The sequence below is a fragment of the Manis javanica genome, chromosome 7 (assembly GCF_040802235.1).
Source record: "Manis javanica isolate MJ-LG chromosome 7, MJ_LKY, whole genome shotgun sequence".
NCBI classification, from domain to species: Eukaryota; Metazoa; Chordata; class Mammalia; order Pholidota; family Manidae; genus Manis; species Manis javanica.
In genome coordinates this window covers 47,241,353-47,268,965 of record NC_133162.1, presented here as the reverse complement: position 1 = coordinate 47,268,965, position 27,613 = coordinate 47,241,353, and the positions used below count along the sequence as shown (strand labels likewise).

General features: G+C 38.2%; 1 protein-coding gene across 1 annotated transcript in view; it reads left to right on the top strand.

Annotated features, from left to right (window-relative positions):
- Positions 1-11,077: 11,077 nt before the first annotated feature.
- Positions 11,078-27,613, top strand: part of CCAR1 (cell division cycle and apoptosis regulator 1) — a 59,433-nt gene continuing 42,897 nt past the window's right edge. The window contains exons 1-6 of the mRNA XM_017661713.3: positions 11,078-11,174; positions 12,352-12,475; positions 21,718-21,890; positions 22,304-22,348; positions 24,227-24,259; positions 26,688-26,881. Of these exons, the coding sequence (XP_017517202.1) occupies positions 12,403-12,475; positions 21,718-21,890; positions 22,304-22,348; positions 24,227-24,259; positions 26,688-26,881 (518 nt within the window). The 5' untranslated portion in view covers positions 11,078-11,174; positions 12,352-12,402. The remainder of the gene's footprint in view (positions 11,175-12,351; positions 12,476-21,717; positions 21,891-22,303; positions 22,349-24,226; positions 24,260-26,687; positions 26,882-27,613) is intronic.

Sequence of the window (27,613 nt, the reverse complement as noted above, 5' to 3'; positions counted from 1 at the left end):
TATTCCTATTATGTTAATATGTGAGTGCAAATTAGTTGGTAGTTTAAAACCTATACATGCTTAAGGTACTGTACAAGAAGATATGTCAAAGAAATAATCAATCCTCCCATGTTTTCTTCCATATGCTACCTCTATAGCTTTCCTTCTTCCTTCCTAATTACAACCCTTAAATAGAATTCGTGCCTCATATCGAATTTATCGAGTATCATAATTCCTCCAGGTGGTAAAGATACCTCGAGACAAGTGCTGGGCATACAAGCCACAGGGCATAAATCTGCAAAGAAGTAAAAAGCTAACCTTTTCAAACAAAATGGCTTCTCTCTCACTTACCAACTTTACATTTCCCTGTATGGCCCCGGAAGATGACTGGTTAGCCAGAGACGGGTAAGATTCCTCAAGGGAGGAACAACCTAAGACAGGCACAGTCGCAGGGGGGCCATCAGGTGAGAAATTGGGTATCAACAGAGGTGAGGCTCAGAACCTCACCCCCCCTGTTTTGAGAGAAATCTTCTGCATCCATGGATGTTTTGCTGCCCTTGTCTAGCTTGGATCAATACTTAGTCCATAGGCACACACCTGATCATCTACATTTGCCCTCTTACAGCACTAAACTATGTTTTCTACCTTTATCTTGCATCTACCTACCTACCACTTCAGCATTTTATTAAAAATAATAATAATAATAATAATGATAATAATAAGGGAGAAATGTGGGATTCACATATAAATCAAGTATTAAAATCAAACGAATATTCATATTTGTCCTGATTGTTTATAGTTCATAATGCGTGATCAGAACCGACAGTTTCTGTGATGAATGCCCTTGTACTGTTCACCATGTAAGAATTTATTCACTGTGTAAGAATTCGTTCACCATGTAAGAACTTGTTCGTTATGCGTCGGAAGATTGGAGACTGACGAGAATTAGGCTTGAGATGGATTAATGATTGTACATTGAGCATTGACCCCCCTATACAGAATTTTATTGTTGTTAACAACCATTTGATCAATAAATATGAGAGAAGCCCTCTGGAAAAAAAAAAAAAATCAGGGGCTGTAGGAAAAATGGAAGTTCCCATGGCCAGGATGCTCACCTAACCCTAATCGGCCTGCCCTCTGCACACGTGCAATGATGTAATACTTGGCCTACTGCAAAGGCATATGCTTGCATGCATGTTGGCAATGAGCCATTATTGTTTGTGTTGATATATAAAGAACACTCCCTGGTGCTCTGCACAGAGGTGGTGTAAGTCTGGGGAGAGGAAATCTCGGGGCAAAATACCTCTAAAAACCAAAATCAGTCAAAGGGAAAAATAAAGTTTAAAACTTGTTTATTGCTTACAAACTTCAGTCCACGGCCGTTTCTTTCCTGTGCTCCTGAAGAAGCAAGCAAGCAAGCCAGCCCCTCCCTTTAAACTCTCAGGTTCAGACACACCCTGAGTTGCCCAGGTAATTACCCATTGACATGGAGATGAACTTCTCTCCACCCCTGGGGATATTGAAATGAACTAAAGCTAGGGGAGATACTCTGGAAATATTACAATTTTACCCACAGGCCACTCCTCCAGAAATCTCACCGTACAATCTAGTAGTTCCCCTTCTTCTGCAATGGTGCATGGCTGAGAAAATTGGAGAACTGTGACGAGACTAATGACATAACAATAGCAACAGCAATAAAATTATGACAGTCCTCAAACTGGAGGATTCAGCTAGGTTCAAAGTCTTATGCAGATTAAGTCCATACCTTGTCCATTCCACAGGCAGGCAGTAGCTGAGGGTTCAGAGCAGTCATCCTGTGGCAGCTGCAGTCAGGGGGCACATCCAGACCACAAGGACTGTAGGAGAAAATAACCTTAAGGGCGATAAGGTACATGTTTTAATGACACCAGCGTAGGCAAATCTTGTCCATCATGTAGGATACATACAAGAGGGTGGTCTTATGATAAAACAGTGGCAGGAATGATATCTTGTTCTGGTCTAGTATACCAGATGTTCACCCCCCTCCCTGTGGGAGTTACAGATGGGTAATATATAGGGCTATGGGAGGTATCGCACTGGCCATAAAGATAAAACAAAGCTTCCCTGCAAGATGCTCTTACCTCCTGGACGTTTTGGGTACACTAGCGTGACCTTTGGGGGCCATTCAGCTGTTACTCCAGGAAAACACACAAGGCCAGCTTCCAGGCCTTTCTCCCAAGGTGCCAGAAGGGCCAGCCCTAGCTGGGCTTTGTGTCAAAATACCCAGCGCCAGGTCCATTCAACAGTGTCTCCAGGGCTTAATGCAGCAGGGGCTGGCGGTAGGATGTTGCTCTGCTGGCCATATCCTGGCTTCAATAGCTTTTCTTAGGTTTGGACGTACAATTGTATAGGAGAGGCAGCAGGTGTGTGAGCATATCCACAGGGCTCAAAGCTCCTTTACGTGGCTTCTCATTCAAATGCCGCAGCACTGTCAATAGGCGAACTGACCAACCCTGTAAACTATTGGTATCCGATTTCAACAAACCATTGTACCTCTTTATCATGCCTGCCCCGGTAGGATTATATAGTACATGAAATTTCCACTTTATTCCTAATTGTTGTACCCATTCTTGTAATGCATGTCCAGTAAAGTGGGTGCCTTGATTGCTCTGAATCACCTGTGTCCGGCCATAGGCTACAAAGAGACGCTTCAGGCCCCTCTTGTTGGTTTGCTGATCTGCACGATGTGCAGGAAAAGCAACCAATATTCCAGTAGCTGTGTCCACACAAGTCATGGCATACCAATATCCTTCTGATACGGGCAGAGGCCCAATATAGTCTATTTGTCACCTGACAAGGGTATTAGCCCCCTTACTATTGTCCCTTGTTGCTGCAGGACTCGGTGTTAAGTCCTTCTTAGAGCACACAAGGTACTCCTTCTGGACTTTGCTGATTTCTTCAAAGGTCAATGGTAAGCCCCACTGATGGGCTACAGCCCACATTGTTTTTTGCCCTTCATGCAACAAATGCTGGTGCAGCCATTGGGCCACATCAGAGGCAAGCTTTCCTTCTAGCCAGTGCATCTGAGCCAGTGTGTCTGCTTCATCATTCCCTGGGGATGCCAAAGGCAAATGGCCAGTCACATGATATACAGTAACAGTCTTAGCCTGACCAGAGGCCCATAGGTCTTGCCACAACTCTTGCCCCAAAGGGGCCGGTGACCAACCATCCAGTTGGCATGATACCATGTCAGTAGCTCAGGGTCAAGTCCCCATAAATGGCCCATCTGTCAGTGCAGACAACTTTGGGGGAAGGCTCCTGGGTGATCACAAGCCATACTGCCCACAACTCAGCCGATTGGCTGCTTTTCCCTCTCCATCCTCCATCCGTATGGCCTGTCTTAGGATGGAAAGCCACAGCTCTCCACTTAAGAGGGCTGCCCACAACTGGAGCTGTCTGTGTACCAAGCATCTTCAAGTATAGAGGCTTTTCCCTCCTGACAAGGAGTCTTGGCTACCAAGGGCTGAAAAGCATCTTCTTCCTGCTTTCCACTGGTATATGTCACTGGCCCCAGTAAGTGTTGGAGTTCTCCACTTAAGGGGCTAGTAGAAAGGACGCTGCACTACTGTATATATGCGCCCCATTTGGCCAGTGTAGGTGTCTGCGCCATGTCACTCTGTGGCCTTTTGGTCCAGTCTTGCACCCACCCCATGATGGGATAGGTAGTTATTACCTTGGTTAGAGCTGTTCCAGCAATGGCCTCTATAGCCAACAAGGCATGGTACACAGCAGCCAGTTGGTTCTCTTTATCAAGGTGTACCAGACCTCTGATCCTTTCCATAGTTGTGACCAAGATATATTGGCGTGTCTGTTCAAGCTGCTGCCAAAGACCACATCCATAACTATCTTTGGTTACATGAACATCTAGTTCACAGGTCCTTGATGAGTCCATTACATGACTGTCTGCTTGGGAAAAGTAAAATCAGCTGCACATGTCTCATCCCAGTTCCACCTGATGCCTTTCATACCAACTGATATGAACTTTGTGCTTCAGAACTTGTTCCAAGTGCCGGATAAACACTCTCCAGTAGCCCAAAAGACCCAAAAACTCTTGTAATACTGCCACAGTGGTAGAGGTAGGGAAAGCCTGGACCTTGTCTATAACTGCTTCAGGAACAACTTGAGTTTTACCAAACCAGACAACCCCCAAGAATTTCACAGACAAACCAGGTCCCTGAACCTTGGTGCTGTTCACAGGCCATCCTTTTCCCAGTAGATGTAACAATCTAGGAACTGCCCCTTCTAAATCTGAAAGAGAATCAGATGTGAGCATAATATCACCAATGTAGTGATAAAACTGCACTGTTTGCGGTTTCTTCCATGTGGCCAAGTCCTGGGCTATGAGTCCATGACAGACGGTGGGACTGTGGAGTTTCCCTGTGGAAGGACAGTGAATGTCCACTGCTGACCTTCCCACGTGAAGGCAAACTGTTCCTGGCTTTCCTGTGCTATGTCAATAAAGAGAGCATTAGCAAGGTCTACTGCATAATGATACGTTCCCAGTTTGTGGCTGAGGGTGTCCAGAATGTTGCTATAGAGGGGACAGCAGCATGCAAAGGGGGTGTGAAATTATTCCATTCCCTGTAGTCTACAGTCATACGCCAGGAGCCATCTGGCTTTCTCAATGGCCATAGTGGGGAACTAAAAGAACTATGAATGGGCTTTATGATGCCCACCCTCTCCAACTACTGTAGAGTTTCTCCAATTTTCTTGTGCCCCCCAGGCAATTTATACTGCTTAGTATCTGTCACTCACCAAGGTACAGTCAGAGATACAGATGGGTGCTTAGCATGTCCCCTCAGAACTGCCTTTACCACACATACCCTCAGTCTGAACTCACTTGCAGTGGTCTGTAACCTCAGGCCCTGCAGGATATCTATCCCCAAAATATATTCAGGGATAGGAGAAATGTACACGGTATACTCCTTTGGGGGTAAACACCCCACCCCCAATGAGATTTGAGCTTTCTTCACTCTAACTGCCTTACTCCCATAGCCATCTATCATAGCAGGGGTCCTGGGAAAACGCTCAGGGTTGCCATGTATCAAAGAACACTCGGCTCCTATGTCCACCAGCGCCAGGACATGTTGTACATTCACAGGTGACCAATGAATTGTTAATTCTACATGTGGCTCTGGTCCCTACCATGTCCCCCAAGGTGGGGACTTTGACCCCCCCCACTCAGTCAAACTGTGATTCCCAATCATCCTCCTGTGGGGATGAGGGCTCAGGTGAATCCTGAGTACTCTCTCCCATGAAGTTTTGCAGGGACATAGGCTGGGCATGAGGCCTTGACTCTGGTTTCCATGTCCTGGAACTCAGTGGCTGGAACTGCTGCTCTGGGTTTAATTGGTGCCACAGTTCTAACAATATTCTATTGGGCTGCCCACCGAGTTTTTCTTTCACTGTCCCTGCCTTTATCAAATCAACCCACATCTGGGTCCTTGAGACCTTCATGGGGCCTTTTGCACTTCTCCTTTCTGTCATGGCCCGTACTTCCCTCCTTGTCCTTATTGTTTCAACCTCCTCCAGATCTGCTAAAGAACAAGTAGCCTCACTTATGGGTTGCCCTAGGTGGGGGGCAAGAGTATTCACTAGGGACCCAAAGAGAGATGTGGGAGCTGTATGCAGCACCAGGTTTCTCATTCCTATAGTGAATACCTCCTCATCAGGGCCCTGGGGGTCCATATTATAGATGATGTTTTTCATGCCCAGTTCCCGCAGTACCTGTTGGAGCTCTGCATACATTTTCCAACTACTGGGAAAATACGGTAATCACCCTGATTAGGCCAAACTATCCTGATGGCAGCTGTCAGCCATTCCAGGAGTGTCTGATTCCCTGAGGCGTGACAGGCATTTTGCAACCACTGCCAGAGGGAAGGGTGAGTCCTCAAGGAAGCTATTCTACTCATCTCAGTACCCGACACAACAATGTTTTCCACCCCCATATTCCAGAGATGTAAAAGCCATGTAGGCAGAGATTCCGATGGCATCTGCCTATACCAAACACTCATGTCCACCAGCTCATCCTGGGTATATGGGCAGAGCATGGAGTGCTCCACAACCTGGGGAGGGGGCTGCTCCTTCCTCTGAGGAACCCGCAGTTGTTTCATTTTTATTTTCTTAATTACAGCTGGGGGGGCCCGGGCCTTTCAAACAGGAGAAGATGGTACCTCCTGCAGTGGCCTGGGTAGCAGATCCGCCAATGGCCCCGCCTCCTCGTCTTCTCCCTCGGGCTTCTCCACCAATGGCTCTTCCTCCACCATTTCTGGGGCTGAAGGCACTACTCTTTCTCCACCTCCCCCATGGCCTCCTGCAGTGCAGCTTTTCCTGCCGTCTCCACCCTTGCCTCTGCTAAGGAATCTTCTAGGAGTGTAACCTGCCTCTTCAGTAACAGTTTCTCTTCTTTAACACCATCCCATAGGTTATCACCCAGCTCCTTCAAGTGATGCTGAAGTGTCTCTTTCCTGCCTAAGTCCCTCAATAATCCTCTTTCTCCTGTATAACATTTTCCACTATCTCGATGAAAAGAGACCCTACAATGCCAGCTGCTACACAGCCCCATAAGATCTCCAAGCGGTCTTCCAACTCACAGAGGGCTAATTCTGCAGCTACCAGTTCTGAGGAAGGCCCCATTCCTCTAAGAGGTACTTTATCCTAGACCAATGCCCCACTAGGGGTTCCCAACTTGGAAACCCCACAGCTCCGGGGATAATAACAGGTCAAGCGGCACCCTCTGTCGCTGCATCCACTGGGGCCTCCCCACCATCCACAGGAGCAGCCCTCCCAAAGTTCACACCCATTATGACAGATTTTGGGTTCAGAGGCATCCTGCTGACTACACCAGATGTAAGTCTGGGGAGAGGAAATCCCGGGGCAAAATACCTCTAAAAACCAAAATCAGTCAAAGGGAGAAATAAAGTTTAAAACCCGTTTATTGCCTACAAACTGCAGTCCAGGGACGCCTTTCTTCTCTGTTCCTGAGAAAGCAAGCAAGCAATCAAGTCAGCCCCTCCCTTTAAACTCTCAGGTTCAGACATGCCCTCGGTTGCCCAGGTAATTACCCATTGACATGGAGATGAACTTCTCTCCACCCCTGAGGATATGCAAATACACTAAGGCCAGGTGAGATACTCTGGAAATGTTACAATTTTACCCACAGGTGGATTGTGGATGGTGGATTTGCTCCATGTGGATGCAGATCTATGGATGTGGACGGTATTCTAGCACTCCACCTGCTATAGTGAGAACAAAAGCTTGGTGTAAGACCTTTTACCCCCAACATTCTGTTGTTGTTATTCGGTCTCATTGAATCCAGAATGAACTCTCCTGGAACTGAAACCCTCCAGCGCTACAGGGGCCATAATAAAAAATTTTTATAAATTTTACTACATAAAAATAAAAACTGCACAGCAAAAATGTCCAAAATTAAACAACCCTAACAAAAGTTAACAAAAAATATTTGAAAATCATATAACAAATAACTAAGATAATGAACTAAAAAAATGATACAAAAAGGATGTGTCCAAAAAGAAAAAAATAGCAGATATGAGCAATTGGTTAATAGATATGAAAATACAAATATCTTTTACATGTATGAAAAGATAGCCTCATTCATAGTAAGAGAAACAATAAAACCACCTTAAGAAAACAAGGATGGCCATCATCTCCTTTCCTTCCTGTTTGTGAGAGGTGGCGTCTATTCTTCCATCTTTTTTTTAATAGAAATGCTGGCCTCATGTTTATTGTATCATATATTATATCTTAAATACACATAACAATAATGGTATGATAAGCTTGTGCATTTCAATAGATACTATTATCATAAGAATAACTCATATTCACCCAGTAAAATTCTAAAGCTATGAAATGTATCAAATTTGATTGAAGACAAAAAAATAGACAATGCTTCTTTAAGAAATATGACTAGTTTATTCATCAATGTTTATGTTTAAATTTATGTTCATGTTTATTTATTTATTTTATTAATCAAGGTATTATTGATATTCAATCTTATGAAGGTTTCGCATGAGCAACATTGTGGTTTCAACATTCACCCATACTATCAAGTCCTTCCCCCCATGACCATTGCAGTCACTGTCTGTCCATCAGTGTAGTAAGATGCTAATAGACAAGTCATTACTTGTCTTCCTGTGCTATACTGCCTTCCCCATGACCTACCTATATTGTGTTAATTATAGTGCTCCTTAATCCCCTTCTCCCTCCCTCCCCACCCAGCCTTCCCAACCCCTTTTCTTTGGTAACCAGTAGTTCCTTCCTGTAGTCTGTGAGTCTGCTGCTGTTTTGTTCCTTCACTTTTGCTTTGTTGTTATACTTCACAAATGAGTGAAATCATTTGGTTCTTTCTCTGCCTGGCTTATTTCACTGAGCATAATACTCTCTAGCTCCATCCATGTTGCTGCAAATGGTAGGATTTCTGTTCTTTTTATGGGTGAATAGTATTCCATTGTGTATATGTACCACCTCTTCTTTATCTATTCATCTACTGGTGGACACTTAGGTTGCTTCCATTTCTTAGCTATTATAAATAGTGCTGCAATAAACATAGGGGTGCATATGTCTTTTTTGAATCTGAAAACTTGTTTTCTTTGGGTAAATTCCTAGAACTGGAATTACTGATTCAAATGGTATTTCTGTTTTTAGTTTTTTGAGAAACCTCCATATTGCTTTCCACAATGGTTGAACTAATTTACATTCCCACCAAAGTGTAGGAGGGTTCCCCTCTCTCTGCATCCTTGCCAGCATTTGCTGTTTCTTGTCTTTTGGATGTTGGCCATCCTAACTGGGGTGAGATGATATCTCATTGTGATATCTCATTTTAATTTCCATTTCCGTGATGATTAGTGATGTGGAGGATCTTTTCATGTGCCTGTTGGCCATCTAAATTTCTTCTTTGGAGAATTGTCTGTTCATATACTGTTTTTTGGGTTATTTGTTTTTTGGGTGTTGAAGCATGTGAGCTTTTTATATATTTTGCATGTTAACCCCTTATTGGATAAGTCATATTATGAATATATTCGCCCATACTGAGAGCCCTGGCTATTATTAAAGAAGGCCAGGTAGCTCTGCTGGAGAGGCTGAGAGTAAAGGAGCATGTAATGCCAAATATATGAGTCATGATATCATCTTGGACAGCCGTCATTATGATGACTCCAGCCTCAGCTGCTATCTGACTGCAAGTGAATTAAAGACCTCAAGCAGTAACCATCCAACTGAGTTCAGTCATTTCATAGAGCCAGCTGATATTAGGAAGTTGTTATTTTAAGCCACTACATTTTGTGATGGTTTGTTACACAGTAATAGATAACAGAAACAGTGTTTTTCACCTATTAGCAATCTTAAAAGTTTGAAAATATACTATTTGGCAAGAGTGTGGGAAAACAGGTGCTTTCATACATTGCTGGTAGGAGTGTAAATTGGTATAACTCTTTTGGATGTCTAGTAGGCAATATTTACTAAAATTGTAAATTTACAAAATCTGTGCCTAAGCAATCCTACTTCTAAAAAGGTATTCCACTGATATAATTTTACAAGAGTGAAATGACCTAAGTATGAGATTTATTACAGCACTGCTTAGAGTGCAAAAGATTAAAAATGGCCTAAATACCCATCAACTGGGGTCTGAGTAACTATATTATAGTAATTCATACAAAAGAATATTACTTGACTTTATACTCTGATATCAAATATTTTCAGGATACATTATTTAAAACTCAAGATACTTAAAAATGGAGAGAAAAGAATATTTACCATATTCACTCCACATCTAATATACCACAAGTGAAAAATTGCTGTCACTTGTATCATATCATCAATTGTGAGCTACGTTCTCACAACTGTTCCACTTTAAAAATTAGAAAAAGAAGAGCAAAATAAACCCCAAACAGTTGGAAATAAGATTAGAGCAGACATAAATGAAATAGAGGCTAGAAAAACAACAGAGAGAATCAATAAAACCAAAATTTGGCTCTTTGAAAAGATTAACGAATTTGACAAAAGGTTACCTAAACTCTTCATTAAAAAAAAAAGAAGACTCAAATGACTAAAATCGGAAGTGAAAGTGGGATATTACCATAGTTTTTACTGAAATAAAAAGGATCGTAAGCAAATACTACTAACACCTGCATTTCTACAAATGAGGTAAGTTGAGGAGGATGTGGTACATTGTTCATGAAAATGTAAACTAGTGTAGTTACTGTGACCAGGTCGGCAGTTCCTCAACATTTTAGAACTGCCATTGGACCCAGAATTCCAATCCTATGTATATACCTAAAAGGATTGAAAACAAAAGTTCAAACAAAAACTTGTTTGTGAAAGTTCACAGCATCTTATTCATAATGGGTAAAAAGTGGAGACAACCCAAATGATTAATTGACGGAATGCGGTATCATCTACTCAAAGGAATACTTTTAGCCATAAAATAGAATGAGATACTGATCATGATACAACATGAGCCTTGGAAACACTGTAGTAAGTTATATAATTCAGACGCAAATGGCCATATATTGTATGATTTATTAATATGAAATGTCTAGGACAGGTAAATCTATAGAGACAGAAAGTTGATTACTGGTTGCCAGAGGCTGGAGTGTGCAGGGATTGAGTGACTGCTTAATTGGCAGAGGTTTCTTTTAAGGTGATGATTGCACAAACTTACGAATATACCAAAAGACAATGAATTGTACTATAAAATATTTAAAACAGTGAAATACATGTCAATTGAGTTTTATCTCTTATTTTTTAAGTCAGATGGCACACGATGTATTCTTCCAAGCACTTTAGAGAAATAACCAGAGGAGAAAAAACACAAAATGGCGGCGACCACGTGACTTTCCTTTCTTTCCTTCCCACCCTGAAGACAGCCTTTTCCTCACGTCTCGCGTTTAGAAACGGACCGGTTCAATGTTTGGCGAAACCAGGGTAACCCTTTGCAGGCGCGCTCTAGTTCTACCCTACTGAAAAGGGTGAGGCGCAGTGAAGGCGAGCTGAGGAGCGCGCACGTACAACGTAAAGCCCGTAAACGCAGTACTTCAGAGACACGGGGGGAGGGGCGTGGGGAAGAGGGGGAAGTTGGCGCATGCGCCTAAGCCTGACGGATTTGAAATGGCTTCGGTGTTAGCAGGGACCCGATTCAGGTGAAGGTCTGGTCCTCGCAGTTGGGACGCCGGGTAGCCGAGTGGGGCTTCTTACCGTCCTTTCGGATCCGTGGAAGGATCGGGAGCAACCGTTTTGGTAGCACGGCGTCCCTAGGCCGGCGACAGTGGAGCTCTCGTGGGACTGGGGCGGCAGGGACATGGTCCCTTTTGTGCGGTCGGAGCAGGCCCCGCGCGGCCGGCCCTTCCCCCACCGCCTCGCATTTTTCCGGGGGCCCCTCAGGTGCCCCCCAGCGCCCCTCAGCCTCGGCCTGGAGCGTCGGGATGGCTGCTGATCGCAGTCCTTCGTTCCCAAGCCGCTGCCGCTGCGTCTTTAGCGTCACGGGCTCCGGACGGGCGTCGTGGCGGCTCGCGGCGGCGCTGGTTTTGGGGGATGGAGGTTTTTCTCTGCCTGACCAGGGTATTAAGAGAGCCAGAGATCTCACTATCCCCTGCTTGGCCTGCCGCCCAGCCTCCTAGGACGGTCGATTCCACTTTCCCTGGTCTCCGGCCCAGGAGGAGTTGGGGCTGGAGGAAGATGGATGGCAGAGCTCTGCCCCATCCGAGTCGCGGGGGCGAGGAGGGGGTGCGCGGCCTGTGATCTTCGCCTTTTCTGACCACTTGGGGGGAGGGGGTCTTCGCGATCGTTCTTTGAGGGGCATCCGTTATTTCAACTGTCTTTTCACTTAGGAGGACGGAGAGAAAAGGAGCCCCTAGTTCTTTCCTACTCAAGAAAGTAAATGCTCGTTATTTAAATGATAACTTTAAATACCTTTATTCGATGTCTCGTCCTAATTTCTTTTATTGGTTTCACCACTTTGAGTCCCCAACGCACTGCCAGAAGAGACATGCAGACTGTATTTCCTTTAACCATAAACGTATGTACTTTTTATTAAGAATTAGGTAGATATCAGTGAATGGTCTGATGTTCAGATGTGACACTTTGTAGTCGCAGAAAGAAGTGCCTTTCTTGTAGGTCTACACCTAATGTCATGTATTGAAATTTGACACTTTTGGCGAGCTCCTGAATGTAAAATGTTTTTGCCTCATGCGTATGACCCTTGTTATTTATACTTAGATCTACGAAGATGTCCTTGACAAATGAGACATTTGTTAAAATAATACTTTAGTGATGCTTATAGTTTGGTTGAACTTAAAAATGTGGGTTCTTTCTTTATAGATCACTGCTATAGAAGGCAGTCAAGCGAAGGATTTTTTTCCCCCTTTCATCATGGCTCAGTTTGGAGGACAGAAGAATCCGCCATGGGCTACTCAATTTACAGCCACTGCGGTATCTCAGCCAGGTCAGGCTGCTAAACACTTGTACTCTAACAGGGGTGGAGGGGACCCGGCAGTGGGTGACGACTACAGCGGGTCATGTGATAACTGTGTGAATTAGGCTGTGCATAATACTGTAAAATGTTCGCAAATGATTTGTCTTTTTTAAGCTTATCTGTGAAGGTAATTTTAAAAATTAATTTATCTACTAACAAAATACATGTTTTACACATCAGTTTGGACAGTTTTATAGTTTCTCATATTTTATTATAATAAAATATATTAAATTTATTAATTTTGATCTATGTTAGATGTTAAACAATTTGTTTTACACAAACAGTTTGGGTAGTTTTATAGTTTCTCAAAGATTAAGTTGATTAACTGTTTTGATTATGTCAGACATTATCAGCTACCCATTCCTTAGAATTTACTTCATTTGGCATGCTAAGGTGTCAGTATTTAAAAATAAATATTAAAAATCCATACTTGAAAATTATAAATGATTGTGCTTTTCAGTTTGAATTTAAAGTAGGAAACCAATTTACAGAATTAATCAGGAAAAGGAAATAGATATTAAAAGGAGCAAATGAATATTTACATTTAAAAAATAAAGTCAACAAAAAATGTCATTGAAAATGTTTTAACTTTCTTCCCATTGGTTTTAGGAAGAAGTTCTTACCATTTCTTAATTTATGGTTTGAATCTTAAGTTTACCAAGGAGTCTATAGAATGAAATTTTCAGTTTCTTTGAGTACCCAGAAAAGTTAAAACTTTTTCTGTTAATTGGAACATATTTTTATTTATGACACATCTGGTATTACTTCTTTGCTGCATTTTGCTTACTTTTACTTATCTAAAATATCTATTTTGTAATTTGAGGTCAGTTGCAGAGGTACTGTGATCTTCTGACTTGGGTGTTCTAGAATTTAATAGACAAATGTCTAGTTATGTAGATGCTCTTTTTCCTTAAAGAAATGGATACTTTAGGGTTTTTATTTTAATTACTCCTGGGGTATAATTTGGGCCATTAAATGATCACTTACTTTAGGCAATTGAAAATAATGTGAAATTACAGATTATGTTTAATTCAGATCCAAATATTCCTCTATGTTAAATAATGGGGAATCTGGTATTGACTTTTGATGAAACAGAACTTTTAGCAACTACTTAACTAGGTGTCCAGAAGCAAGTGCTATGTACTGGTGGTATTTTGGTAAACTAATCAGTTTTACCTGGCTTTTGCTGCATATAATTTATCTTAAATTCATATCTATATTGTTAGAAAATAGCTGTTATGGTAGAATTCTATTGTCTGTAGCTCTTAACATTTGGATTTTAATTACTTAAATGTATGTATACTCTTCTGTATTTATTTTAAGACAGCAGAGGGGACACCAAAGGTTTATAAAGCTTGTCAGACAAAGTCAGTAGTAAATTTAGGTCTCCCTTTCCATATTTGGCAATAGAGTTCAAATGAAATAATGGGATTTGTGTAAACAGAGCTTGTATTTGTGCTGTAAGAAATGATGGATTTTCTTGGACCTGTCATTAACAGAATTCTTCCAAATCTAAAATTTTATTGATGCATCATGACTTCAGTAATTATGCAAGTGTCTTTTTAGCATCTACACTTAGCTTTCCCATAAAAATTCTGGAGTAGGTTCTAAATGGAATTCTCTAGTGACAATGTTTTTATTAAAATACTTAATTTCTAGGTGCTGTATTTTGGACTACTTCTTGAAAGCTTGGTATTTTCTTGCCTTCATTTTAAGCCTTCTTTGTGATGAATCATTGTCTCATCTTATTAGAGCTGATTCTCAGAGCCAAGCACATTTCTGTCAAAGTTTTTTTCAATCTTGAGGCAAGTAAAATAAAATGTCTTGTTTACACCTAATCTCAATGGAGAATATTTTAACCTAAGCATAATGCCTTAAATTTTCTCCTGGCAGCGTCAAGTATAATTTGAGGAAAAATTTCCAAAGGATATTATAAGGATTTAGTCAGGATTAAAGTGTAGGTACCACCAGTTTCTCTCTATTAAAAACAATGCACACATTAATATATGCCATATGTATTAGTATTGGAGACCACTGTCGTACACCAAATGATCATGCAACAGGTAAAGTCTAAATGAGTAGTGCAAGTTGAATGAAATATTTTAACTTCTTTGCCTATATTTCTGACTTATTTTCTCCTGAGAACAATATAAAAATTACCACTATTTCTTTTTTGTATGTAATTTAATGTGGGTTTTTTTAGTTACTGGCTTTGTATTCCATTTTTTAGCAAGGTTATTACGCGTTTGTACTATGAAAATTCTCAAGTAAACATAACTTGAAAATTTCAGGGCATTCATAAAAACGACACATTTAAAATTATATTAAAAACTTTAGTAAGAGCATGTTGTACACTAGCAGTTTATTGCTGCAATCTGTTGTAAAATTGAGGATCAGTATTTGAGTTGTTTCTAATTTTGTTATTAAGGTATCACTGATAAACAATCTTATGAAGGTTTCACATGAACAACATTATGGTTAGTACATTCACCTATATTATCAAGTCCCCCTACCCACAAACCCCATTGCAGTCACTGTCCAGCAGCATAGTAAGTTGCTTTAAAGTCACTGCTTATGTTTCTGACTAATTCTAATACCAAGCCTGTTCAATTAGACAAATTGCTAGATGCCCTCATTTGTCATCGTTTCTTTTCCTTTAACCTCCCTGTTGAATCATACATCAAATCTTGACTTTTTTCCCTTTTGAAAAAAGCCTCAAATATTCACCTCTGTTTTACATTTTGGCTCTCTGAACTTCTTACTTGGATAGCTGCATTGGTGGCAGCTTTCTTTGCTTACAGCCTATGACTGTGCTTACTGTCACAGTCTCTCACCTAACTCTCAGGGCTTTCCATACCTTTCCCAAACCTTCACATCATAACCCATAGTGCTTACAGATTCTTCACTTTGGTCAGGAAGCTCTTTTCCCCACCCCTCATTGGTGGTGATGCTCTGTAATTATTATCCTTTATTTAGATCTAACTGCTTTTATTTGCTTTCCTTTCTTATTTAAAGGATATGCTACTCATTATTTCTCCCCCACTGCAATGCATCTGTCAGATGTGATATTCTTAAAACATAACTTCCATCTAAATCACAGAATTTTTCAAAGCTGGTTGGGGCCTGAGCTAGATTCCGTTTCAACTATTTATAGTTGGTGAGGAAATTGAAGCCCAGAAAGGTGAAGTTTGTTTAGATCTCACAGCAGGTCACAGGAGAGTCAATGGAAGGCCTCAGAATTGTGGTTTATTGTAACTTCCATTACTCTGTTCTCTTATTCATCTGCAAATATATATTCAAGGACTTTTAGAATATATAGTTCAAACTCTTCGGGATGGTATTCAGGTCTTTTGTCTTTCTCACTTACCCCACACTGAAATACTTGTACTTAGTATTTACTCTGTTTTTCTATCTCCTAGCTGAAGTGCTGTGGTTCATATTAAGTGATAGTCATACTTGGAGTAAACTTTTAGGTTTGAAAGTTTTAAGTTTTCTGTTGTGCAGAGAGATGTTGAGAGAGCCAGTAAGTCACTGAATCATTAAATAACCCTTAGATTGATTATATTGACTAGGGTACCTTCAATATAGTTGACTCAAAATATTTTCATGTGTATGTAATTGCAACAGTATTAAGTATGGGGATGGATTTAGCATATTTAGACCTATTTTCACCCCTATTTTTTTGACCATTTATAAGATGACTATATTCTGGCTATAGAGAAAAATGAACTAGTTCAGGAGTTAAAACTATAGTGATATATGGTATTTTAACACGTGAGTAAAGCTAGTACCAGTACAAGTATTTTAAATATGACTGCTTTTCCTCTTCATTCTGGCCCCATAATCATCTTTTAAAATCCCAGTCTCTTGAATCAGCAGCTCCATTTCAAATATAATAGCTGATGTACTATGTGTATTTCACTTAACAGTTATCCGTTGATAGAATTGGACATTTATATCTCTCACCTAATAAGAAAATTTGCTACTGGTGTGGACTTAACTCTTTTTAAACACTACTAATGCTTTGTAATAGCAAATTATCTCTTAGTTTTCTAAGAGTAAAAAAATGTACATAATATCTATTAAGGTTCATTGTTAATGCATGGTGGTTGCTTTGTTCCCCATCTTCTGAGCATGTTTGTCTGGTGCTCTCATCCAGTGAGAGCTGTGCTAACATACCAGGCTATAAACCAGTGAGTGTCCCATCTCTGTTCTAGGTTGAGGGAGCAGCTCATATATATGCTGTTGTGGTTTTTCTTGCACTAAGTGTTTTATGATCTGGGAAATAATTTTGATTTTTTATTGCTGAAAATATATGGGAAGTAACATTGAATGTTTGAATATTAATGGGTGATACAAGACTCCTTGAAAGAAGTGGGGTTGAAAACCAGGTAAATAGAGGCGTTAAGGATAGAAGAAATTACATGACATGAATGGTGTCTTCAGCTGCCTGGGAGGGTTTACCAATTATTTGAATAGTAGCTATGGCCAGGATAACTAGTTATCACTTCTGTGGGACTTATAGAAAGCAGAAAGAGCTATTGGCTGCTAGCATATTAATCTTTATAATAGAAACTGAAAGAACCTCATAGAACACTGATGGAATTAATACTTTGCTGCTGCTCATTGAACAGCACTGTCCACTAAGTACAACCTTCTGTGATGATGGATGTATTCTGTATCTTCATTGTCTAACATGGCAGCCACTAGCCACATGGCTATGGAGCACTTGAAGTGAACTGAATTTCTAATTTTACTTAGTTTTCACTAATATAAATTGAAATAGTCACATATGGCTAGTGGCTAGTATATCAAATAATGTATTATAGAAGATTATACTTGGAAAATGTTGTATTTAAAATTCTATTTTGTGCCTTGATTTCTTTTTAACATCCCCATGACTTATATTGTAACCGGAAGTTTGTACCTTTTTGACCCTCTTAATTTCTTACTCTTAAAGCCTTAGTTTCTTACTGTTAAAAGGTAGTATTTCCAGCCATTGGGTACATTACAGGTTTCAGATAGAACCTTGAAAGCCACAACAGCGAATTGACCAGTAGTTGTCTGATTGTAAGAAACTTATCTGTGCATGGGGATGTCAAACATTTTACTTTTATGTGAAATCTGATCTTAAGAGATACTTCTTATGACAGATATTGAGTAGAAGATGACATTTAGAGGACTTGTTTGCTTGATGTAAAACCACAGTTACAAGTATTTTATAGTCCACAAGTTATAAAGAGAGTCCCCCACATACTCATGTTATTTTTCTCTCCAAATAGCATGAGATTGCTTTTTGAATATATATAAAAGTGTGGAAGTTTCAAGAGAAAAAGCATTGCTTGACTTGTACTTAAAAATTTTTTTATTATAGCTGATATACATATTTTGGTTTTAAGTATATAACACAGTGGTTCATCAGTTAAACATGTTAAATCCTCAGCCCCACTAGTGTAATTACCATCTGTCAACACAGGAAGATGTTACAGAATCTTTGGCTGTGTTCTCCATGATGTAGTACCATCCCCATGACCAACTTATATTATGATTGAGAATTTTTGTGCCCCTTTATCCTCCTCACCCTCCCCACCTACCCACCCTAACTGCTCCTCCATGGTAACCACTAGTCACTTTTCAGCATCTTTGAGTCTACTTCTATTTTGTTCATTTTGTTCTGTTTTGTTTTTAGATTTCATAAATAAGTGAAATCATATGGTATTTGTCTTTCTCTGCCTGGTGTAATTTACTTAGCGTAATACCCTCGATCCATTCATGCTATTGCAAATGGCAGGATTTTTTTTATGGCTGAATAATATTACATTATGTATATGTACCACATCTTCTTTATCCATTCATCTGCTGATGGACACTTTGCTTGACCAGTACTTTAATAACTTTGCAAAAGAAGAAAAAATGAAGTTTTTGAATCATTTTGAGGTTTTGAATTATATTTTATATTCATTATCTCTGAAGGATAACTAATCTTTGTGAAGATAAAGCATTAAGGTATAAAGGTAATAAGGACCTTTAAATGTAACAGTTTGATAAAATCAAGGGACAGCTGACAAGTGATAGGTTCCTTTAATGTGCTGTGGTGGTGTGTTCACTGGTATTCAGTGAATAGTAACTATGTCATAATATGAATATTTTGGTCATATGAATCTGATTTTACATTTTAGAAAATAGTACATTTTATATTTGTCCTAAGAGATTTAAGAAACTTAGCCCTTATTTACTAGTTTACTTATTGGTAGCCTGTGGCTTCTTAGAGTCAATTTGTGAGTTTGTGGAAGTATTGATATGCAGTGATAAGCATATCTGATTTGAATGGGTCATGAGATCTTCAACAGTCATGTTGAATCAGGTACAGATAAGTGAACAGACTGGCCAATGTGAATAATTGGATAAGATCTCTAACTGGCAAGTGTTTGACTACTTCCATAGAGAGAAAGATTAAATCAGTGACTAACACCTTTGTAATTCGCAAGTTACAGAATTATCTTGCAGAATATTAATGATGATAATTAACAAAAAGAGTGGAGAATGCTATAGTCAAATATTCAAGGATAGCTTCTCAGATAGCAAAAAGGGGAGGGAGCATTAATAATCACGAAATGTACTTTGAGATTAAAATCTCAAATGTAAATGATTAAAAAGTTTTTATTGAAGTATAGTTGACAGTATTATACTAGTTTCAGGTATACAACATGGTGATTCGACATGTGTTGACATTACAAAATGCTCACCATGGCAAGTGTAGTTACCATCTTTAACTTATAAAGTTATTACAATATTATTGATTATATTCCTATGCTGTACTTTTCATCCCCATGACTGGAAGTTTGTACCTGTGGATCTGCTTTACCTATTTCACTTAATCTTTCCCCTCCACCCCCAACTCCAACCCAGCAACCAGCAGTTCATTGTTTATTTTTTAGTCTGTTTCAGGTTTTGGGGGGAAGGGGTTAGTTCAAACATCAATTATTTTTTAAAAAGCTGTATTGTAGAAAAGCCATACTCCCATGTCCAGTGATTTCACAAAATTTGAATTGACTTGCTGGTAATGCAGAGCAACTAGAAGAGTGTAAATTTCCTTCCCATAAATTTCTCCTACCAGTTGAACCTTTACTACCAGTTAATCTGTTTTGTAGTTTCTAATTCATCACATTGGCTGTCAACAACGGAAAAGAATATTGGTTATCATTTTACCTACATAGTGCTGGGTTGCTGCATGCTGCTAAGGTCCAGAACACCTATAAAAGCTATAGGGAAAAAACAGACTTGCTGAGATACTGGCTCTGACTGAGCCTTTCTGCTGTGACAACTTTTAGTACTTCCAGGGTTCTTGAAATTGGTACCAGCAGAGTGAAACAGTCAGAACTCAGGAAAGTGAAAGAGATGTTATGAAACGTGAATTGTGGATGTTTAACTTTTGTCACATGTGGAACATGCCAGCCTGAGAATTTAAAATATTAATAATTTTTCCTAGGGTCTTTCTCTGTCTTGTGTTTACATGAGGATTTTGCTTTTAGAACAGTGATTCTTAACCTTTTTTTTGGTCCATGATCCTTTTGAAAATCTGATGAAAACTTGGATTTTCTTGTTTGTAATTTTGCATATAATTTCAGAAGGCTAACAGGACCTACTAGTTAGAACCTGTGCCCTAGATTCTGGTACCTTTTTCTCTATTCTTATTACAGTTAACCTAATTTTGAACTTCCTTTGGTATTAAGGTATTCCTCACTTATTTGTATTTAAATTGATAAATAGTTAGTCCTGGTTTCTCCATTCTGCTGATCTCTGACATCTGACTTACCTTAAAAACCAAAGAGAAAAGATGAATGTGGTAAGGGTTTAGAACTGTGTTTTTAGGACATTTTGTTTTTTTTCCTACCTCAGGCTCTCCTCTTTTTTTTTTTTCTCCTTTTAAAGAAAAATCAGTATTTTTGCAGGAAATAATTTGTAATTTGTAGGAATTCCAAACATGATTTCTTGGATTTGTTTGTTTTTGCCTTACTTTGTTATTGTTGGTTTGTTTTAATTTTTAAGTAGAACTAGTCTGTACTCAACTGATTCATGATGAATCTCAGACTTTTAAAGATTTTCTACAATATTTAGTCTAAGTGCTTTGATTAGTTCATTAATGCTCTCTGTTCTGTTCCTGTACAGTGTGGTATTGTTCTTTCTATAGCATTATATAATAGTGTTTTTAAAAATTATTCTTAGATATAAGCAATATGCTTTGGGAAAGGGATATTCCATGAGTAAGTCTTGCTTTTATGGCAACCTTTTTGAGATTCATAATGCTTAGTGGCATATTAAAGGTTCTGGAAAATCTGCAGTAAGAATATATGCTTAACTCATTGTTTCTTAAACTTTTTAAAAATCTTGGACCCCTTTCTTTTGAACTTTAGTGTTCTGAGGAGGCAGTCAGTATTCCATGAGACACAGTTTTGGAAAGTGAGTGCAAATAGCAATTTCTGGTGGATTGCTTTTTTGCATTTAATGGAGTTGCATAATAGCATCAATAAAATCTATTTCATCTCTTCAGCTTTTAGTCTTGTCCAAGCATACATTAAACATTTAGTACCTAAATGTCATGAGGAGCCCTCTCCCCAGTTATTTGGCTTAAGCAAATGATCATTTGAATTCACTGTGTGGTTAAATTTACTTCTTATTGCTCAGTACAGTAGCACACTAAAATTAAGAATTTTTGTGCTTTTAAAAGGTATTGCTTTTGTCTCTTAGTTTTGTAATTCTTTAGTGCAGAGTAGAAGCATATGAAAAATTTTTCCAGTAGGAAGTTTTATGAATACATCACTCCAGCAGCACTGTCCATAATATATGATTCTTGTCTGCTTGAGGATAAAACAGTAAATTCTAGATTAGTAAAGTAAAATAACTCATTTTCTAGTCTTCCTAAAAATATTTTGTGAGGGTACTTTAGCCTCTTGGTCTAGGTAAGGTTGGTTGGATTCATTTTGTAGTTAAATTTCATAGAGTAATGCTTTCTTGTATTTCATATGTCATTTTAACATAAAGCTACTGCAACCTGGAGTGGGACATAAATCAGTTAAGTTCAACAATCATCATTGAAATTTCTCTTTGGTTTTACTAAACCATGGCAGACCAGAATGACTGACTAAAAACTTAAGAAAAATTCCTGGGAAGTATCTAATTTTGTCCCCCTCCCCCTTTTAATCTAATTTTAGCTGCATTGGGTGTCCAGCAGCCATCACTTCTTGGAGCCTCTCCCACCATTTATACCCAGCAGACTGCGTTGGCGGCAGCAGGTCTCACCACCCAAACCCCAGCAAACTACCAGTTAACTCAGACGGCAGCACTGCAGCAGCAGGCTGCTGCTGCGGCAGCCGCATTGCAACAGGTGAACCTTTAATGGTTTTAGTACGGGACCTAGAAAACTGTCAAATCTGAGTAGCCAGAGGAGGTACCTTCACTTTGAAAGAAGACAGTTTATGGGTTTTTATTATGCTTACTGTTTCTGGTGATAAAAAATTATATATGCCCGGACATATGTAAAAGTATAGTTGCATAAGTCAAAATTCTTAAATTGGGCAGTTCTTATGCCTTAATTGTTCAAACAAGATACACTTCTTTTGGGTTCTAGATTATAAGTAATCACCATTTTGTTTATTTTAGATAAAGTTTAGCTGGTCCAGAAAATTTCTTTCTGGTGTAATTCTGGTTGTATTTGTATACATGTATGTATATTGCTTTTTTGAGAATAAATAAAACTACTTATATCCATATTTTTCTTTGAAAAATCTTTTTTTCCAGCAATATTCACAACCTCAGCAGGCCTTGTATAGTGTGCAACAACAGGTTAGTTTATATTTTTCATATCAAAAACTGATCTTTAAAAAGCCGTTTTGTTGTAAATTCAATTTATATAGATTTTATTTCCTGTCAGCTATCTTAATGTGTAATTTGAATTCTTTTGGGGTGGGAGAAATAAGGTGGGTAAAAAGGAATGTCTGCAAAGGAGGGAAAGGTAGGAGATTATGAAAACCCAAATCCCCAACTAGCAGCCAGTCTTTGTCACGTGTTTCTAAGAGTAATGCAGAGAATATTCTGGAAAGAGTCACTCTGTTACTTTGATCCAATACTCCTATCTAGAAGCTCTAGGCCTGTTGTGTTGTACTAGACCATGTGTGAAAATGAAAAGTACCTTTTTCCCATGTGAAGCTTAAACCCTAGATAGCCCTCTGGCTTTCAGCCTTTATTTTTTGAAAGCAGTGGAACCCTCCCTTTTTTCTCTCCCATGATGAAATTATGTATTGAAACCCAATACACAAAAGTATTAAAATAGAGCTGTTGTAAATAGGAGGAATGCCTTCCTTGTAGTTCATGGCTCTACTCCCAAGGCACATTTGAACAATTTGAAAACTCCTGATTCAGACAAAAAGCAAGTTTCTTTGGCCCCTTTTCTCTAAGCTTATACTTTATGTTCCTCAAAGTCTTAGATCTGTGATGGTAGTAAGAGGTAAGAAAAACTTAACCTAAGGAGAAACATATCAAGGAAAAAAAGGAGTTTTACCTGTTGGAATCCTGATAGATTCTAGCCTAAGCACCCATTCTAGGCTTTTCCAGGGTTAAGAGGTAGTCTTCATTCCTTCTTAGTGCCATTAAAAAATTCCAGGGGTATAGCAGTCAGAAGAGGAAATGGGGATACAAGAGGGAGAGACCAAAACTTGGATCCAAAGACACTATGGAGAAATACGAGACTTCTCAATCCATAAACTCTTGTTCCTAGGTCCATGCCCCAGTTTAATCCTTGGGATAAGTCCTTTGGGGCTTCAGAAGTGTTGCGTTTTCCCTGAACATTATAATAGCCCACTACTAATTGCTTTAAAATTCTAAAAAATTGACAATATGTTGATGTCAAAGTTGGCTGCCTTGTTTTCAAAGTATCGTAAGACTTGGTTTAGTACTACTGTGAAATACGTTATTAAAGATGATCTGTTAGTTTGAACCATATGGAAATGGCAATATTAAAATATTATTGCCTTAAAAAATACTATTATCCATTCTTAATTTACAGAAACATAGTAATTTGATAGATTTAACCTCTAATACGTGGTGACCCCAGGAAAAATGAATGTTTGAATTAGGACCTCTTTAGGTTCTTTTCTCCTAGCTTAAGCCAAGTTTCTATTCCAGAGTTATTAAATTTCCCCTTTCACACCAATTCCTTTTATTTGCCGATAATATTACACTTTGCTATTGCCAGGAAAAATGTATGTCAGAGTGTGTGGTCTTTTATAGTCCCCATGCCTGTGGCAAATCTGACAATTAAGTGCTTTATTTTAGGGGAATATATATTAATTGGATAGCCAGTGATATTTTTCATACAAATAGCTTACTGATGATACTAAATCATTTCTGTAGCTGGTAAATAACACATCGCAGAACTAAAAATCTTCCTCCTTAGGGACTTGGGGTTTTTTGTGGGTGTTAGTCCTATGAAATAAAAAAGATCAAGTTCTTTATTACTATTGAATGAGTTAGTTCTATGTCAGGTCTGCAGTTAGAAATAGTTGTAGAAAACCTTAACACCTAATGTCTGTTTTCACATATTTTGCAATTAGAAATAAAGTACCTGTTTAATAGGAATTTTTCTTCATTTAAACTATGAAACAACAGTTTGGTTAATCCTTTTCTTTTTTATTTTCTGTTTTTGTTCGTTTTTACTGTTTCCAGTTGCAGCAACCTCAGCAGACCCTTTTAACACAGGTTGGTTTGGCATTACTTTACTTCTTTTGGATATCTGAATAAAGACTAGACCAAAGTTCTATTGCTATTCTAGTTTTTCAGAGTTTAAAGGTGAATATTTGTTGGTGTCACAATGGTTTAGCAATATAATGTTAAATACAGATGGAAAGCATGTTGCTTTTGTTTTTTCTTTTATGGTTTTTTAATTCAGATCCAGCTATTATCTAGTTTGAATGAATATGAGGTCTTATTTTAAACTTAATACTAATTTTGGCTTCTACATTTTCTTTGTAGCTAATATATTTAGGAAATATACATTTAAAAAATTAATTTATTTGTAAAAATTATTTATTAAATACAGGTTATGTTTTTGTACATTATATCTTTGAATTTCAGCTTTCCCTTAGGAAGGGAAGTTACTGTGTTACATTATCAGCTTTATTTTTCAGCAACATTGAAAAGTTTTTGAACTTCTGATATGTAGTCTACTTTAGAATTTGTGAACCACTTAACAGTCTGTTGCATATATTTTTCCTTTTTCCTTTGTTACAACTTTTTTTTTACTTTTTAAAAATGTAAAAATCTTATAAGCTGTACAGAAATCATAAGGTATACACTAGATTTGGCCCATGGGCCATGTTTCATTGACCTCTGGTTTATATTGGAGTGAAATACTATGCCACTGTTGAAAAGGAAGCTAAACTTAGAATAACTGATGGCACTGATTGCCTTACATAGGGAACTGGGTAGCTGAAGAATAGTAGGAGAGAAGCTTTTTCTTCAAGGTACATACAATAAAATGCAAAAATCTGAATGTACAGCCCAATGAATTTTGATGTGTATATTTATGTAACTGAGCTTTTTACTGTGTAACCTTCTATAACTTTTTAGTCTTGAATCTGTTATTTAAAAAAAAATTTCAATCGAGAACTTAATCTCACTTTCTGTTATTAAAGAATTAAAATTTACTGACACCTATCTCATATCTTCGATCTCCAATAGTAGAATTTCCAAACTAAGTAGAAAAGCTGTAAAAGTTTGTGTTTTCTTAGGGTACTATTTCCCAAAGTGTGCCCATAAAGCATTACTGTCTTAGGGTATTAAAGATATTTCATGAGAAATAATTTTGTGGTCATAGTTTAAGAAGTACCGAGGTCCTTTATTATATACAGGGTTTTCTTTTTCTTTTTTTTAAATTAAGGTATCATTGATATACACTCTTAAGAAGGTTTCACAAGAAAAACAATGTGGTTATTGCATTCACCCTTATTAGCAAGTCCTCCTCCATACCCCATAGCAGTCACTGTCCATCAGTGTAGTAAGATGCCACAGAGTCCCTATTTGTCTTCTCTGTGCTACACTATCTTCCCCATGACCCCACACACACCATGTGCACCAATCATGATACCTCACAATCCTCTTTTTTTTTTTTTTTAATAAATTTGTAATTGTAGAACTTAGAGACTTGCTTTACTGAATAAGTGTAAAACATTCTGTGGTTTGGCTTCAAGAATCAGATGATCCTTTTTTTAAATTTTTAATTAAGTTGTCATTGATAATACAGTCTTAAGAAAGTTTCACATGATGTGGTTTCAACATTCACCCATATTATGATCCTTTCTTTGAAACATTTTCATTTCTGTGTGTATATAGAAGCTTCAGTAATACGTTAGTCATCCTTGATTGTGCCAGAAAAGACCAAGTGAAATGTTAACATTTCCCTCTGAGTTTTGAGATTATAGTTGCCATAAAACATTGCATTAGCTTAAGATGTATTTATTACCAAGTGATTACCAACCACAATAAGTTTAGTTAACATGCATCACCTCACATAGTTACAGACTTTTTTTGATGAGAACTTCTTAGACTTACTCTCTGAGCGACTTTGAAATGTACAATACAGTATTATTATCCATAGTCACCATGCTGTATATTATATCCCCCAAACTTACATATCTTACAGCTGGAAGATTGTACTTTTTGCCCATCGTCACCCTTTTCCTCCACTTCCACTACCCCCTTCTCTGGGCAACTACAGTCTTTTTTCTTTCTGTAGTTCTTTGGTTTTCCTAGATTATACATATAAGTGAGATCATACATACTTGTCTTTCTCTGACTTATTTCCCTTATACAGGACTTTCCTGATTATGCAACTATGGATCCATGAATTTCTAAGAAGGAACTAAAATGTGCAATGTGTTTTTTAACCTCATTATGCTATGGTATTTTTTTTCCATGCAACAACCCATGAAAACATTAATCTGAGGGAACTTTATGAAGTAGATCAAAAATAACATAAATTTTCAGACTTGATTGTCATCTTCAAGGTGTGCATTTTCTAACTTCATATAATTATTTTTAGGATTTTGAGTTAATTGTAAGAAGTTATTTTTAGTTTTTAAGCTATTTCATATCACTACCTTAATTTGATACTGGTTCTGTTTTATAGCCAGCTGTTGCACTGCCTACAAGCCTTAGCCTGTCTACTCCTCAGCCTGCAGCACAAATAACTGTATCATATCCAGCACCAAGGTCCAGTCAGCAACAAACCCAGCCTCAGAAACAGCGTGTTTTTACTGGGGTGGTTACAAAACTGCATGATACATTTGGATTTGTGGATGAAGATGTATTCTTTCAGCTTAGGTAAACCTCATTGGTGTTCGCAGATGCCTTCTTGTATTTAACATTGAATATATTGCCAAGGCATCTGCTTAAATGTGGTATAGGATTGTGGTTTAGCTGTAATTTTCTGTTCTGATCATATTCCTTATATTTGTATCTGTGACCTTTTTTTTAATGGTGACTGGGACTGAAATATCTTTTGATTATTAAAAACTAGTTACGTTTAGTTCTTTATAAATGTCTTATAGGAATGAGTTAATGTTTCTAATTATTTATGGGCAGATTCAGTGAGTTTGAGATTGAAAGTCATATCCTTTTTAAAACTTGATGTTCTGTTTTGACATATGTAATGACGATATATATTAAGAAAACATTTTTTAGTTGAAAAATTAATAGGATTAAGTGATTGATGGGCTAACATACTTAAAATAATATTTTGTTAGTGTTGTGATTACGGGAAATAAGAATTTCCTTAGATGTTTCCAGTGTATTCCTAATGAAATACCTTAGAAGTATTTTATTTGGGAAAATTTAATTACTGTATAAGATTTTTCTTTAAGTGGGTCTCCTACTTTCTGTCCTATCTTCATTTCTCTCATCTGTCCAGAGGCAAAGCAAGTCTTAACTCCTGGGTTATTAAAGTTAGAAAACACTGTAGAGGGAGGAACACAATATTCGGAAAATATGGGATGGAAAAGAGAGGCTAAAATATCAGTTTAGTCTAGAAGGTATATCTACCTTTTTAAAGAGCTT